This window comes from Miscanthus floridulus, chromosome 1 (genome assembly GCF_019320115.1).
Source record: "Miscanthus floridulus cultivar M001 chromosome 1, ASM1932011v1, whole genome shotgun sequence".
NCBI lineage: Eukaryota > Viridiplantae > Streptophyta > Magnoliopsida > Poales > Poaceae > Miscanthus > Miscanthus floridulus.
The window spans coordinates 72470478-72485178 of NC_089580.1; the positions used below are offsets into that span (position 1 = coordinate 72470478).

Consider the following 14701-nt stretch of genomic DNA (forward strand, 5'->3'; position numbering starts at 1 on the left):
GAGGGTCGGAGGCCTTTTTGGCCCCCTCTTTCTTTCTTTCTTTTTTTGACCTTGTTGCCTGACTTTGTTCAGGTCTTCGTCAAAAGTCGGAGGCCTTTTTGGCCAAAAATTTTTGCCTTGATGCCTGACTTTGGTCAGGTCTTTGTCTGGGGTCGGAGGCCTTTTTGGCCAAAAGAAAATTTTGCCTTGATGCTTGACTTTGGTCAGGTCTTTATCAAGGTCGGAGGCCTTTTTGGCCAAAATTTTTTGTCTTGATGCCTGACTTTGGTCAGGTCTTTGTCAAGGGTCGGAGGCCTTTTTGGCCAAAAGAAAATTTTGCCTTGATGCCTGACTTTGGTTAGGTCTTTGTCAAGGGTCGGATGCCTTTTTGGCCAAAAGAAAATTTTGCCTTGATGCCTGACTTTGGTCAGGTCTTTGTCATGGTCAAAGGCCTGTTTGGCCATAGAGGTCGTTTCAAATTGCCCTTGCCTATGGTTGGCGCTTTGAAAGGACCTGTAGTTTTTGTTTACCGAATATTGCGGCGCTAGAGCTGGCCGCTTTCGGTTTTGGGTTTTTTGGGGCGTTCATTTGGGGAATTACCTCTTTATACTTGTAGAGGATTTTTACATTGAGCCTGCCTCGTTAAAAACCTCACCTCCGCTTGGAGTTTCCCTGTGAGGAAAAGAGTGCAGTCTCTTTTACATTTTGTTTTGATTGAAGTGAAAAAAAACTAAGGTAAATACATGGAGGGGCCTCCGTTTATATTTTGCGGAGGTTGCCCTTTGGTACATTGCCTAGATGTAGTATCTACGAAGGCTGTCAATATTCCATGTGTGGGTTGTCGTGACACCTTCGCTGTCGGTCAAGTGGAAAGAGCCAGGTCGGCCTGCTGCCGTTGCTATGTATGGGCATTCCCATTTCGGTTGCAACTTGCCGACAAGTTGTGCGTTGGGTTTTCTTCTGAGTATGAGGTCTCCGTGTTTTATGTCTTTCCTTACCACCTGGGAGTCTCTCCAGTTTTTGGTTTGGGATTGATATTTTGCCATGTTTTCGACTACTTCTAGTCTTATTGCTTCTATTGTTTCTTTTGCATATTCTTCATCTTGCAACATCAGCTGACTCGTTGTGCGGAGGCTTTCATGCTTTATTTCTTCTGGCATCATGGCCTCTTCTCCATAAAGCAGTTTGAATGGTGTGAATCCTGTTGTTATTGAGACGGATGTATTGTGTGACCAAATAACTCTAGGTAATTCATCTATCCATTTTCCTTTGCGTAGGCCCAGCAATGTTTTTGATATTGCTGAAAACACTATTCTGTTTGCTCTTTCCACAGTGCCATTGGACTCTGGGTGGTATACCAAGGCGAAGGCTAGTTTTGTCCCTATGCTTTTGTAGAATTCTTTGAAGTTCTCTGAATCGAATTGTTTTCCATTATCTACTGTCAAAATCCTTGGTACACCGAATCTGCAAATGATGTTCTGCCAGAAGAATTTTCTGATAGTTTCTGAGGTTATCTTCGCCAGCGGCTTTGCCTCTATCCATCTTGTGAAATATTCCACTGCTACTACTGCGAATCTATTTCCTCCTTGGGACGGCGGTAATGGGCCGACCAGGTCCATACCCCATCTTTGCAGCGGCCATGTCGGAGGTATAAGCTGGGTCTTCGACGATGGTTTTGACTGTCCTAGAGAGAATGTTTGGCATGCTTTGCATGTTCTGACTGTCTGCTCTGCGTCTTGTATGTGTGTTGGCCAATAAAAGCCTTGTCTTATTGCCTTTGCTGATAATGCTCTTGAGCCAATGTGTGACCCGCAAATTCCTGAGTGTATTTCTTGAAGCAACTCTATGCCTTGACTCTGCGATATGCACTTGAGGAGAGGCTGGACTACTCCTTTCTTGTACAGTACACCATCTAAGATTGTGTAATTCCTTGCTCTGGCCTGTATTCTTGCTGCTTTTGCTTCATCTTCTTCGCTGGTTTTGCCTTCTAGGACTTCTGTTATCGCCTTTCTCCAATCTTCATTTTGCATGTGTAGTATTGCCTTTGATGCCTTAGGTGTCTCCGTAGTTGCTGGAGACTTCAAGATCTGGTAAAAAGTGTTTGGTGGTAGTGGCAGGTTGTTTGCCACAGCCTTTGCCAATTCATCTGCCTCTTCATTTTCTGCTCTTGGTATGTGCTTCAGGGTGAAGCCCTCGAATCTCCGCTCCAAATTTCTGACAACGGATAGGTATTTGATGAGTTTTGGCTCTCTTGCTGTGTATACTTTCTCTACTTGGCCAGTGACCACTTGAGAATCTGTTTTGACTATCAATGTTTTTGCCCCTAGGGCCTTTGCTTTGCTTAGCGCTAAGATTAGGCCTTTGTATTCTGCAATGTTGTTTGTCGATTTGAACTCTAGCCTTGATGCGTATTTCATCCTAACACCGAAGGGTGCCGTTAGGACAGTGGAGGCTCCTGCTCCGGCTTGGCCCCAGGCCCCATCCGTGTATGCTGTCCAGCCTTGGATGGTTGGTTGTACCTTGGTCTCTATCGGAGGTGTCCAATTTGCTACAAAATCGGCTAGTGCTTTGTGATTTGATTGCTGTTCTGGGGACATACGAGATATCAAATTATGATAGCTCTATAGCCCATTTGCCTATCCTGTTGGAGGCTTCTTTGTTTCTGAGCAGGTCTTGCAATGGCAGCGATGTTGGAACTAAGATTTCATGGGCTTGGAAATAATGCTTTAGTTTTCTTGATGCCATCAGTACTACGTATGCGACTTTTTCCACCTCCATGTAGTTTAGCTTGGCTCCGGACAGTGCTTCTAAGATAAAATAAACTAGCCTTTAAGTTTTGCCTGATTCTTTTTGAAGCTCATGAACTAGGACTGCACTAACTGCATGGTCGGAGGTTGCCACGTACAATAGTAGGTGGCTTTCTGATTCTAGGACGGAGACCACCAGTGAGCTTGCTAGATACTCTTTCAAGTTATGAAATGCTTCTGACTGCTTGGGCCCCCACTCGAAGTTGTCTCCGCCCCTCAGGGCTTGGAAGAAGGGTAGGCTGCGTTCTGCTGATTTTGAGATGAATCTGTTGAGCGCTGCTATTCTTCCCGTCAGCTTTTGCACTTCTTTCTTGTTTTTGGGTTCTGCCATTGTCACTATTGCTCTGGTTTTGTCCGGGTTTGCTTTGATGCCTTCGCTGCTTATGATATATCCGAGCATCTTCCCTTTTGTGACTCCAAATATGCATTTTTCTGGGTTGAGGCAGAGGCCGGCTGTCCTAAGGTTGGCGAAGGTCTCCTGTAAGTTGGAGACATGATCATCCTTGCTCTTGCTCATGACCACTATGTCGTCGACGTAAGCTATGATGTTTCTATCTAGTTGTGAGCCCAAAACTTCCTTTGTCATTCTGGCAAAGGTCGCGCTAGCATTTTTGAGACCTTTCGGCATTCTGGTGTAGCAATATATCCTGAATGGAGTTGTGAAACTTGTCTTGTCTTCGTCTTCTTTTTTCATCCAGATTTGGTGGTACCCTGAGAAACAGTCGAGTAGAGAGAACCTCTGGCATCTGGCTGCCTTGTCGATGGAGGCATCTATTCTTGGCAATGGGAAAGGGTTTTTTTGCAAGCTTTATTCAGATCTATGAAATCTATGCACATTCTCATTTTGCCATTCTTCTTTGGTCCCAGTACTACGTTTGCAAGCCATTCTGAATACTTGACTTCCCTGATTACTTTTGCATCTAGCAATCTTTGCACCTCCGCCTTTGATGCCAAGATTCTGTCCTCTAATATTTTTCTCTGTTTCTGCTTTCTTGGTCTCATGTTTTCATTGATATCCAGTTCATGCTGTATGATGTCCCTGCTGACTCCTTGGAGGTCGAAGGCAGACCAGGCGAAGATATCCTTGTTTTTTACTAGAGTTTCCATGAGCTCTTCCTCCTCTGCCTTGCTCAATTCTGAGCTGATTGTTACTTTTCTATCTGGTAACTACTTTTCTAGGGGGATCAGCTTTATCTGTTCTTGACCTACCATATCTGTCTTTCCTCTGGGCATATCCGGAGGCTCTTGTTCTTTGTCTAGCGACTCGACTGCATTGATGTTTCTTTGGGCTCTGTAGATAGCTTTTTCTATGTTTCTTGCTTCTTTTTGGCTACCTCGGACTGTGATAATACCATGGAGTGCTGGTATTTTCATGCACAGGTAGGCCATATGTAGTGCTGCGTTGAATTTGGCTATGAATCCTCTGCCCAAGATGGCATTGTATGGGTAATACAAATCGACGACGTCAAAGGTTATGTACTCGGTTCTAGCATTTGATTGGGTTCCGAACGACACTGGGAGTGATATTTTTCCTAGTGCTTGTATCTGCTTGCCTCCGAATCCTATTAAAGGGGATTCAGAGGGCTGTAATTGATTTTTGCTGAGCTTCATTTGGTCGAAGGTATTTGCGAAGATGATATCTGCTGAACTACCAGTGTCAATCAACACTCTGCTTATCTCTCATGCTGCTATGTTTGTTTTGATCACCATTGCGTATGTATGAGGGTAGCTTTCTAGCTGGAGATCTTCTTCTGTGAAGGTGATTGGGACTCTGGACCAATCTGTGTATTTTGCTGTGCCCTAGACTGCTACATTATTTAGCAGCGGAGGTGATTCTTTTTCTGCTTTTTTGTTTGAAACTCCATTGATGATCCTCCGGTGATTGGCAGTATCATGCCTATTGTTGGCAGTGCTCCATGAGGGTTGACTTGGTTTTCTAGGTTTGGCTCTTTTTTTGGTGTTGGGGGTTGGTTGTGAGGTGGTGGCGGAGGCAGTTGTTGCATTTGCTGCTGTTGCGGCGGATACTCAAACCTGCTTTGGTTTTGTGGCGGTTGGTTTGTTTTGAGGTAGGTTATGTGGGGAGTTTTTGGGTTTATGTAGGTCAGGCTTGCCTCCGACCTATAGTTGCCCACCGGAGGCTGCTGCGAGGGCGCTGACCGCCATGCTGGTAGGAATTCTGGGTAATAGGCAGAGGCCAGAGTGGAGGGATGTACTTGGTTTGCGTTTAGCGCTGGGTACATCGGGCAGTACTGCTGGTGACCAATTGTGTAGGTGGTGTTGACCTCTCTTGCGTTCTGCTGTGCCAGAGGTTGGGTGGTCTACTTGTTCTTCATTCTTTCCTGTGTCTCCTTTGTCTCCGAACAATCTCTGGTGCTGTGCCCTGCGCTTTCGCCGTGAAAACGCAATATGGTCTGTGTTGTTTCTGGTTGTGGTTTTTGTTCTAGTTTTTGCCTTGGTAGCCTTGCCTACCTTGGTTCCTAGTCTGGGTCTCCAGCCCTGCTGGCCATGGCAGTTGCCCTTGTTCGGGGTGAGGTTGTCCCTCGATGCTGAGCACCTGCTCCTGGCCTGGTTTCTGATTTGATGCGTTTTGGTTCGCATAGCTCTTCTGTGTGTTTTTGCTGTTGTTTTGCTGTCTATTTTGACCCTGCTCCTCCACCCTTTTCCAGAGGTCATTGTCTGATCTGCAGTACTTCTCGAACTCGTCGTACAACTGCTATATGGAAGTTGGTTTCTTTCTTGCTAGGTGTGCTGTGAACGGCCCGATTCGTAGCCCTTTGATTGCTGCTTCAATGGTGATCTCTTCTGGGATGTCTGGTGCCTTCGCCTTTAGTTGCATGAATTTTCGAAAGTAGTCGTGTAGTGTCTCTCCCTGCATTTGTTTGCACTAGAACAAATCTATGGATGTTAGCGACTGTGCTGCTAGCCCCTTGAAGTTTGCCAATATCTTGTCCTAGAGATTTTCCCAGGAATAGACTGTGCTTGGTTTGAGCTTGGAATACCAAGCCAACACGTCACCTTCGGCAGCAATAACAAATGACTTTGCCAGGACAGCGTCGTCTCCGCTGGCGGAGGCTACTGCTGTCTCGTAACTCATAATGAACTAATGGGGGTCTGTCTTTCTGTTGAACTTTGACAGTGTGATTGGCTTGTACGCCGTTGGCCATGGCGATTGTTGTATGCCTTCAGAGAGTGGGGACTTGGGGTCGATAGGCCTCCGCATCGCTTGAGATGGCGTCGTGGTTAGGCTGGTCACTAGCAGAGGCATGTTTGCGGTTGGTATTGCTGCGGAGGCTGGGATCGCGGAGGTTGACACTGGTACTACATGCTGCATACTTAGCATCTCAGTATGTAGGACTGCCAACTGCTGCCTTATTTCTGCTGCTTGTGCTGACGCTTGAGTGGCTTGCTGGTTAGCTGCGAATGCTGCTGCCATTCTATCCCTCTCTTGTTGTGCTCTTTGCAGCTGTGCTTGCAGCTGTTGCAGTTCTTGCTCGAGTGTTGAACCTGAGTTTGGTTGGGCCTCTGGATCTTGGATCTCTGGATGTTGGGGTTCCGGTTGTTGACCCTGGGCATCTGCTCTGGTGCCATCCTCCGCTGGTGAGGTTGTATAGGTGCTCTGGTGGTGGTTTTTCTTTTCCCTGCCATCATTGGTTTGTCTTGGCCAAACCACGGTGGGCGCCAATGTTGAAACTAGGGGTTTCGGTTGTGTGGGGGAGACTGGGGCCTCTGCCCGTCAGGGGTCGCCCTCGGGCGGAGGCTCAGGATAGGCTCAACAGGTGAACTTGTGGGAAGCTAGCACAAAGAACTAGGGTTTCATTAATTCGTTTACCAACCACCCTGCACGGTTACAAGTGTTCCCTATTTATAGGGCTCAACTACTTCATGACAGAATTTATTACAATGCCCCTCAACTGCTACAGTACATTCCTAGAATATTCCGCCGCTAGCCTCTTGTTTGCGGGGCAATCCTGCCATACCGTCTTCAAGTAATGGGCCTCCATGAGCAGCCGACCCACCATGCCTCGATCTTCGGCCCAAAGGCCTGGGTCCCCGGCGCTGGCCTCCATCTCTAGGGGCGCGCCGCTGCCTCGGTGGGTCTCCGTCGGCCAGTCGGAGACATCACCCACGAGTCTCCACCCGGCCACGCGGGGGCCATGGTTCTCAACGCTGGCCTCCGCCTTCAGGGGCGCGCCGTCGCCTTAGCGGGTCTCCGCCGGTCCGGTAGAAGACATCATCCGTAGGTCTCCGCCCGGCCGTGCAGGGGCCATGCTGGCGTGTTTGCGCGGACCACGGGCGCCTGCGCTTGAGTACCTGCACACACTTAGGCAAGATTGTTTGTTTGGTTAGTTTAGAGGTAGGGCGGCCTCCACCCTTATTACCGGAGATGCCCGTAAGTCAGAACGGGGCGGCGTCCGCCTGGGCGGTCGGAGACGTGTGTGCCTGGCCCTGGCGGGATCCGCGACGAGGGCGCTGAACCTCGTTCAACGCCCTTCGAGCATAGCGAGGAAAGTTCCTTTAGTCAGTGCCGGGTCTCCGCCCTAAGACGGTCGAAGACGCCTTGGCGACACCTCGCTGTCGGAGGCCTTCGCCACCCGCCGAAGCCATGTTACAACAGTTCCCCCCTTTTGAGACCATGGTTCGCCTGAGCGTGCCGTGAGCTCAAAACACCTGGACCAAAGGCGTCCGCGGGGGCGGAGGCCACACGTGTTGGCGAGGACAGAGACGTGTGTGCCTGGCCCTGGCGGGATCTGCGACGAGGGCGTTGAACCTCGTTCAGCGCCCTTCGAGCATAGCCAGGAAAGTTCCTTTAGTTAGTGCCGGGTCTCCGCCCTAAGACGGTCGAAGACGCCTTGGCGACACCTCGCTGTCGGAGGCCTTCGCCACCCGCCGAAGCCATGTTACAACAGTCGCTCCCTGGGTCAGACCACGATCTAAGCACCTAGGACTTTGATGGAGAGGCAGTCATGAGCGCGGGGCAAGGCAAGAAGCATGGGCGGTTCTGGCTTGGCGACGGCGTCATCGACACGACCTCTACTCCCTCTCTCTCTCCCAGATCCGAGCACGGAGCACGAGCGAGAGCCCAGCCATTCGCACACGGCTGACCGCTGCACAGCACCGGGTCGACGCACTCGAGGTTATTCCTATTTTACTCATCACACATCGATCTTTACACACCTTAATTAGCTTTGCATTACTAAAACATTGGAGTGAAATATTGCAGGCCCGGCTGGAACAAGAAATGAGGCAACGTCTGGAGCTGGAGCTCGAGCACCAGAGGATGGCGGCCCAGCTGGAGGCCGAGTGGGCCGAGCAGGAGGCCGAGCGGGCCGAGCGACAGGCCCAGGCGCAGAGGCTGACGGACATTACGGAGTTCCTACAAGGACTTAGGCAACGTGTGGGCTTCTCTCTGCCACCTGGGCTATTGGTTCCACCTTCGCCTCCACGTCCTGCAGCTACAACTACTCCTATGAGTATGAAAGTTTTTTACTTTCGCTTGTGCTTTGCTTTTATGGCCTCTACCTTCCTAGATTAGCTATCCAAATAATCTTGTCTCACATGCAATCTTTTCTTCTTTGTGCAGTCTCCATCTGACTGTGATTCGAATAATCCACCTCATGCACCTCCGAATGATGGAGCTGGGCCTTCACCACAGTCGCCTTGGCCGAGATGAGTGCACGTTGTATTTTTTTCATTTGTTGTTCACTTTGTGATATACTTGTGATGCACTTGTGAACTTTGATGGACTTGTGGATTTATTTGGATAGACTTGAGCACTTATTATTATATATGTGATATATATTGTGATGGATGTGTGGATGGATGAGATATATATGTGATGGATGAGATATATATGTGATAATGTTTGTATGAATTTATTTGTCATGATGGAATGTAAAAAAAATAAAAAATTACAGTTTTGGGTTACTTTGCCGAGTGTTGCACTTGGCAAAGGACCCCTTTGCCGAGTGCAATAGTCACAACACTCGGCAAAGCTGGAAAAATTGGTGCATTTTTCCAGCTTTGCCGAGTGCTCTGACCATGGCACTTGGCAAGAAATAGCATTTTTCTAGCTTTGCTGAGTGCTGTGACCATGGCACTCGGCAAAGAATTTTTTTTAAAAAAAATTCAAACTTTGCCGAGTGCCGGACACAGGGCACTCGGCAAAGAAAATTTTAAAAAAATTCAAACTTTGCCAAGTGCCGGACGGAGGGCACTCGGCAAAGAATTTTTTTAAAAAAAAATTCAAACTTTGCCGAGTGCCGGGCAGAGGGCACTCGGCAATGATTTTTTTTAAAAAAAAAATTCAAACTTTGTCTAGTGCCGGACAGAGGGCACTTGGCAAAGAAATTTAAAAAAATAAATAAAAATTTTTTACCGAGTGCCTGAAGGTTGGCACTCGGCAAAGAAATTTTGTAAAAAAAAAAAAAACTCTTTGCCGAGTGCCTGAAGGGTTGGCCCTCGGCAAAGAATTTTTTTTTTAAAAAAAATAAAAAATCTTTGCCGAGTGCCTGCAGGGTTGGCACTCGGCAAAGTGACCGTCAACGGGACCGGCACCGTGACGGTCGCTTTTCTTTGCCGAGTGTTCCCGGGGCATTCGGCAAAGCCTTTGCCGAGTGCTTGATAAAAGACACTCGACAAAGAGAGCTTTGCCGATCAATTTTTTTCTGTGTGTTCTTTGCCGAGTGCCTCACTCGGCAAAGGCTTTGCCAAGTATAATCTAGCCTTTGCTGAGTGCCTCAGGCACTCGACAAAGAACGTGAATCCAGTACTGACTTGCAACGCCCCAGAAATCAACAAAAAAAAACTAGAGTAGCCACCGTATCGTCCAGCATTGTCATGTCCGTCCAGATGAGATTCGATCAATAGTTCAATACGTAGGAGGTGACGTTGAAAGCACCCAGCCAGCCACCAAAGCACTATATACATCCACTTTCTCTCTTGCTCCACTTAACACCGCAGCAGAAAAGAGCGAGCACAATGGCCGGAGGAGGTGACGGTGAACTCAAGCTGCTGGGGGCGTGGGCGAGCCCATTTGTACAATCGTACTGCGGGTGAAGCTCGCGCTCAGCTTCAAGGGCCTGAGCTACGCGGACGTCGAGGAGGACCACTCCGTCGGCAAGAGCGAGCTGCTCCTCAAGTCCAACCCGGTGCACAAGAAGTTGCCCGTGCTCCTCCACGACGGTAAGCCCGTATGCGAATCGCAGATCATCGTGTTGTATATCGACGAGGCCTTCGCCGGCACTGGCCCGTCCCTCCTCCCAACCCGCCCGTACCAGCGCCCTTGCTCGCTTCTGGAGTGCCTACGAGCGCGTTCGGCTGGCTGACCGGCTAGGGCTGGGCTGGCCAGCGCACTCACCGTGACACTGTTCATATGTGTTTTCAGACAGAACAGTATTTTTCCCTCACAATAATCAGCTAGAACAGTATTTTGACTTATTTTTCAGCCATGCCGAACAGCCTAGTATTGATGACAAGGTACTACTCTCCACTAGTACCACACGAGCTCATGCACATATGCTGCTGGCGACTTTGTCGATCGCCTTGTATTTGTATTCTTCAACAATGGATGTCGGTGATGCCGGCCGATGCATATTGATGGTGATGGATGTGTTGTTTCTTGTTTGCAGCTCCTAGCCTCGTGGTTGCAGTTGACGAGGGCCAAGACACCGGAGGAAAGGGCGGAGGGGCTGAAGCAGACGCTCGTCGCGGCTGAGAACCTGGAGGCGGCGTTCAAGGAGATCTCAGAGGGCAAGCCCTTCTTCGGCGGTGACAGCGTTGGGTACTTGGAGGTCACGCTGGGGGCCCTGGTTGCGTGGGTGCACGCCGCCGAGAAACTGGACGGGACGAGCCTCTTTGATGGCGCAAGGACCCCGCTACTGAATGCGTGGGTGGAGCGGTTTGGCGCGCTTGAAGCGGCCAAGGCGGTGCTGCCAGACGTCGACAGGCTGGTCGAATTCGCTAAACGGTGGCAGCCCCAAGCCACGGCAACTGTAGCCTCGAACAACTAAAAAATTGGCTCTGCGACTTTACCGACATCAGTGTTGGACGAAGATATGGGCATCAGTAAAATACAGGCTATACAATTTAGCTACTGTCGTGTGTGTTAGCTAGTTATTAATAGATTAGAAAACAAAAAAAGGTGGGATTTCATTTATACTTTCTCGTTCTAAATTATAAGTCATTTTAATTTTCTTGTAGAGTCAAAGTATTTCAAATTTATCGTGTGTGTTAGCTGTTATTTATACTCTCATGACTTACTGCTATGCAGCGGCTCGTTTCGTGTCCTGTTACTTTCGTTGGTCTCCTATTGTGCTCGGAATCGTTTCTCAGTACTCAAGTCACCTGTTGACTTAGTGGATTTCGAGTCGGAATCTTCTTTCATCGTAATAATTGAAGCTGAGAGCTCCGTTTTGGGTCTCAGTGTTTCCCTTGGCTTTTCGTCTTAGTGAGTGTCCCGCTGTGTTCGCCGGTCATCACCGAGAACATCGAGCCACCAGTTAACTCAAGGGTATCACGCTTAGAGTGTATGGTGTTTTTTTATGGTGATTTTTGGACAGCCATTTCAGAAGAAATTTAGAATGGGCTCCCATTCACCCTCCACCTCAGCTATCCAAAATAAAATGTTACAAATAATCAGTGAACCGAACGGGATACATCTGAACTAGCACACTGAAGGCACATCCACGGCAACACTCACTGCATACAAACTGACCAACGGCAAGTCCGCAACGTACATCGTGCAGAGCACAAAGCCGTGTTCCGTTATTTCTTTTTCGTCACTACTACCTGAAAGCCTGAAAGTCTGAAACACGTGGCAAGCAGCTAAGTCCAGACTGATATAACCTGCGATTTCAGTTGCTTGCACCGGCGGCCGCAGCCGCTAGACGTGCCTTCCACATCTTGCCGAACTCAACCAGCCTGCTCACGTCGGGCACCACCGGCTCCACGGCTTCCAGTGCGCCGAAACGCTCCGACCACGCCGCCAGGAGCGGAGTCCGTTCGGGGTCGAAGGGCTTGACGCCGTGCAGCTCATCCGATGCGCGGACCCACCCGAGCAGGCCGCCGAGCACGACGTCCACGTACCCGGCGCTGTCGCCACCGAAGAAGGGCTTCCCTTTGCCGCAGTCCCTCAGCGCTCCCTCTAGGACCCCCGCCGTGGCGAGCGACTGCTTCTTTCCCTCAGCCATCTCCTCCTCCGTCTTGCCCATCGACGACTTGTTCCAAACGGGCAGCATCTGCACGCATAGACGATCGGTCAACGTAACTATCCCAGCCCAGCACAAGGCGATTGGAAGATTTGAGGCGATGCGTAGGTACCGTGTCATCGATGTAGGCGGCCCAGAAGCGAGCGACGGCGCGTTCGTAGGGGTCGGCAGGGAGGAGGGACGGGCCGATGCCGGCAAAGGCCTCGTCGATGTATTGCAGGATGACCCGCGACTCGCAGACGGGCTTCCCGTTGTGGATGAGCACGGGTACCTTTTTGTGGACGGGGTTGTACTTGAGGAGGAGCTCGCCCTTGTTGACGAGAGCCTCCTCCTCGATGTACTCGTAGCTCAGGCCCTTGAGGCTGAGAGCGAGTTGCACCCGCAGCACGAACGGGCTCGACCACAAGCCGAGCAGCTTCAGGTCGTCTCCTCCGGCCATTGCTGGTGCTTCACTAGTTCTACGAGTAGCTTTTTTTCCCCGTTGGCTTAATTCTTGGTGTTTGGGAAGGGAATTGCCGGGGAGTGTATATATACAAACGCACAGCATCCTCTGCTAATATAAGACGACAACTCATTTGTTTGTCTTGACTTGTAGCATCTCGCACATTGTTACAGGCCCTCTTGCTACTTGGACTAGGATCCAAGAAATGGTGAGCAACATCCGATGCCGGCAATGAATTTTAATTTTTGGTCAGGTGGCGATGATGACGAGGTCACTACTGACGACAGAGTAATTTGCCATTTCCAACTTCAAAGAGACATTAAAACATCATCGTCGACGTATTTCTTGACAGTGTGCACACACTAGGTCCTGCTGTATTTTGTTCCCAGCCTTTCAGGGGAAATGCTAGTTTTAGAGTGTGCACGAGTAGCGCTTGGGCCTGCCCTGCATGCTGCCCTGCATGCGAGTCGCGCGTCCGTCGCGGGGCGTTTGGTGGGCTTATTCCGCTTATCTCGCTGAATCGCCATGCGGACACGGAAACAAACAGGCTCTGATTTTTTACTCGGGCACTTTCTCTGCACTTCTCAACGGGGAGCCTGACAAGGTTTTTCACTGTAAATGTGGTGTCTGGCAAGGACATTCCTTATCACCTCTTTAAGGAGATTCCTTGTCAACTGTTTTATTTGTACTGGCAACCGATCTCCTGCAATCGTTGCTTAATTATGCAAAGAATTAAGACCTGCTCACCTACTGATAGATTTAAACCATACTTAGGACTTCCCAATTCTTGAGTATGCCGATGATACTCTTATTTTTATGCATGGATGTGCAAGGCAGCTTTTCTTCCTCAAGGCCCTTCTAAATTCTTTTACTGCATTGCCAACTTTCACAATGTTGGCCCTGAGTATGACCAAGCCTTGTGTTGCTGATTATTAGCCGCTAGCTAGTCTCACGATATGAGCGTCGATTGATGACCACTTCAACCTTCGTGAGCGAGGCTGATCATTTGGAGCTGACTAATGCAGTTTTCATTGCATTGCCAACTTTCACAATGTGCACCTTCATGCTACCCAAGACTGTTATCAAGCAGATCAACAAGTTCATGAAACATTGCCTCTAGCATGGTTCAGACATCGACGATAAGAAACCTCCAAAACAGCCTAGAAATTGGTTGGTTTACCCAAGGAAGAGGGGGGTATTAGAGTGCTTAACCTTCAGGTGCAGAATGATAGCTTACTTTTTAAACATCTTCATAAAATTTTCAACAAGCTTAACATACCTTGGGTGCATTTACTTTGGGAAAAGCTATACACCAATGGCAGATTGCCTTTGCTAGCACGAAAAGGCTCCTTTTGGTGGAGACACATTCTCAAATTGCTACAGTCCTTCAAGGGTATTGCTTCTGTCAACCTGCACAATGGAAGTACCTGTTTCTTTTGGAATGATCTATGGCATGGCAGAATGTTAAGCAAGATTTTTTCAGAGCCTTTTTCCTTTGTCAAGAACCCAAACATATCTGTTCAAAGTGCCAGGCCTACCCCTCAACTTCATACTCTATTTCACATGCCCCTATCTGTTGAAGCTTTTGCACAATTCCAAGATTTTTGCTCCATAATTCGTAGTCTCCAAGATACCACAGAGCCAGATGTTTGTGTTAGATAATCTACTACTTCCTTGTGTAGACACACAGCAAGGGAAGGCGGCGCCAAAAAGGCCTCCTGTTGTGGTACTGTAGCCGCTGCGGAGGCAGGTGCCGAATGGCTCACTTGCCGCTCTGTAGCCACATACAGGGACAGGCGCAGAAGACAGTCCTGCTGTGTTTTCTAGTTACTGTTGCAGCATGTGCACTGTATTAGGACTAAATGGATAAAATTGTATATATAGTTTGCCACTGCAACTCAACAAAGAGAGTTTAGTTTTACCATCTCCTATACAGGGCTCTGGCTAACGCTGGTGCTTGTACTGTGTGTATGCTCTGTTCTCCCTCTTCTTCTACCTCGAGCCATAGTGTGTGTGTGGTTGGACAGCCTCGGTCGTGCTCGGCCGTGGCCGACAAGACTGGTGAGTGGTCAATTCACCTGAGCCGGTGATCCTATGGGCTAACAAGTGGTATCAGAGCCGTACGAACACCGTTGCCGGACTAACCGCTGGCAATGACGAATGGTTCGAAGATGGGCGACAGCAGTGGCACTACTGTGGCTGCCCAGCCATGACCGGAGGTCGTTTGTTCGCATGGTGCGGGAGGTCAGGGCACTAGTTGGCCGATG

General features: G+C 49.1%; 1 protein-coding gene and 1 pseudogene across 1 annotated transcript; one reads left to right on the forward strand and one right to left on the reverse strand.

The window, feature by feature from the left end:
- The first annotated feature begins 9764 nt into the window (after window positions 1-9764).
- Window positions 9765-10857, forward strand: LOC136536082 (probable glutathione S-transferase GSTU6; annotated as a pseudogene).
- A 553-nt stretch (window positions 10858-11410) lies between these two features.
- LOC136536091 (probable glutathione S-transferase GSTU6) lies at window positions 11411-12461 on the reverse strand. The gene is made up of 2 exons (XM_066528499.1): window positions 12105-12461; window positions 11411-12022 (listed from the first exon to the last, which is right to left on the reverse strand). The coding sequence occupies exons 1-2, from the start codon at window positions 12429-12431 to the stop codon at window positions 11639-11641; spliced, it is 711 nt and encodes a 236-aa protein (XP_066384596.1). The 5' UTR covers window positions 12432-12461; the 3' UTR covers window positions 11411-11638.
- Window positions 12462-14701: the final 2240 nt, after the last annotated feature.

Excerpts from the sequence above, each read along its gene's own strand:
- LOC136536091 (XM_066528499.1), bottom strand. The coding sequence starts at position 12,431 with ATGGCCGGAGGAGACGACCTGAAGCTGCTCGGCTTGTGGTCGAGCCCG. Across the intron at positions 12,023-12,104 it reads CCGCCTACATCGATGACACG|ATGCTGCCCGTTTGGAACAA; the intron begins GTACCTACGCAT and ends CTATGCGTGCAG.